The 1980-nt window shown below is 44.1% G+C and overlaps 1 protein-coding gene across 2 annotated transcripts in view; it reads right to left on the reverse strand.

The window, feature by feature from the left end:
• Positions 1–1524, reverse strand: part of ccn2b (cellular communication network factor 2b) — a 6238-nt gene extending 4714 nt beyond the window's left edge. The window contains exon 1 of one of the 2 annotated variants that reach the window (XM_035409258.1): positions 1082–1524. In XM_035409258.1, coding sequence (XP_035265149.1) covers positions 1082–1135 — 54 coding nt within the window. In that variant the 5' untranslated portion in view covers positions 1136–1524. The remainder of the gene's footprint in view (positions 1–1081) is intronic. The other variant, XM_035409249.1, reaches the window with a different exon arrangement.
• Positions 1525–1980: the final 456 nt, after the last annotated feature.

Genomic DNA, 1980 nt, shown 5'->3' on the forward strand with positions numbered 1-1980 from the left:
CTTGTTGTGATACCGTTGGTATCCACTAGGTGAAGACATTTGCTCATAATGCCAATGCGAACTGGAAAATAGCTTCTTTCAACTTCATGCTTAAATGCATGCTTATTATGTACTATTAAAGTGTAATTTGGGGAGAGGGACACGGAGCAGTTACATAACAGTTAGAGCTATGCAACTTGCTTTAAGTAATATTTCAGGAGAATTAAGTTTAATTTTCACCGGCCAATAATATGATCACAGGTAGAACCAGATTCACGTATATCTCAAAATGAAAATGAGATAAAAATACAGGAAACAGATCGGATGAGTCCACATACTCCAACACGTGAGTTACTGAGTGTTCTCAGGAGACCCATAAATTGAACAGGTCTGATGACTGTTCGTAACAAAGCGGATACATTCATCTCGAAACGACCGCTTCTATAAAGAATGCAGCTGTAAGAACGTTGTGTGCACGAGATACAAGCCCCTTCCTTTGTTTCCTGGCTCCAGTATGTTTAACCTCGTTTCCCGTAACGATCGCATTTAGAATACGGTGCTTATATGCTACTCGGGTTGAGCCGTTTGCTTTTTTACAGAACAGCGCCGCACACTTGTGAAGCGCTACATTTACATCAATCACATCTGTGCGCACGGAGAGTTAAGTGCGTCTCTGTCATGCTCTCTATGTTATGACCACGCGGAGTTGTTGAAGTGCACTTCTTACCCACGTGGACGGAAACATTTCTCTTTCTGAAACCTAAAAAAACTTTTGTTAGTAGTAATAGAAACACATTGTAGCCTATCTGCAGGCTAAATAACAGGGTGGTGGTAATTGGATAATAAAATAACTGATATCGTTTCAATTTTGTGGTTATGCTTTTTTATGCTCCGTATAGTTGTGACTGTAGCTGTTCAAATTAAGCTTGTTGTAAGTCTAAGAAATGGCCATAGCGATTATTTAGTGAATTATTTGAATTTCATGCAGTTGTTTCCTATGACAATAGCAGTAAGGTCTATGATTAATTACAGAGAAAACATCACTGAATAAATCATGAGTTTTTCAAAACAGAATAATTAAAAAGTTACATTGCATGCTTACCGCGCAAAAAACGAGCAGAAGAAGACCGGTGTTTGTCAGAATGATCGCAGGCATCTTCAGTTGCCAGGCGGTATCCAATGTTATTCTTGTTGAGTGGATTTGCGGTAACCTTCAGGCGTTCGCTCTCGGTCACTCAGACTCGCTTAAAACTCAGTACTTGCTTTGGAGAGTGAGAAGCGCCCGTTTAAATACACCGTGAAGGGGTGTTGCCCAGGAAACAAGTGACATGCCACGCGACCCAAAGGGGTGAAAATATTCAAATTCCAGATGGCTTTTGTAATTCCTGTGAGGCGCGCGGTAACTGAAGACTGGTCGGAACTCGGCCTGTTTTGTGCGCACTCTTTAGAAGTAGATCCCACGGCCAACAGTTCGTTTCTTACCCGTTTCTTTACGGGAACTGTTTTCGGAAAATGCCCATTCCAGGCACTTTCCGAAAACAGGCACCAATACAGACTGCAGTACAGACTGAGAGAGACAGTGCTGGAGCAGCACAGACAGACTGCAGTACAGACTGTGAGAGGCAGCGCTGGAGCAGCACTGACAGACTGCAGTACAGACTGAGAGGCAGAGCTGGAGCAGCACTGACAGGCTCCAGTACAGACTGCAGTACAGACTGAGAGAGATGGCATTGGAGCAGCACAGACAGACTGCAGTACAGACAATACAGACTGAGAGAGACAGAGCTGGAGCAGCACTGACAGGCTCCAGTACAGACAGTACATACTGCAGTACAGACTGAGAGAGGCAGAGCTGGAACAGCACTGACAGACTGCAGTACAGACTTCAGTACAGACTGAAAGAGACAGAGCTGGAGCAGCACTGACATGCTCCAGTACAGACAGAACAGTACAGACTGAGAGAGGCAGCGATGGAGCAGCACGGACAGGCTCTAGTACAGA

The sequence above is a fragment of the Anguilla anguilla genome, chromosome 1 (genome assembly GCF_013347855.1).
Source record: "Anguilla anguilla isolate fAngAng1 chromosome 1, fAngAng1.pri, whole genome shotgun sequence".
Lineage (NCBI taxonomy): Eukaryota > Metazoa > Chordata > Actinopteri > Anguilliformes > Anguillidae > Anguilla > Anguilla anguilla.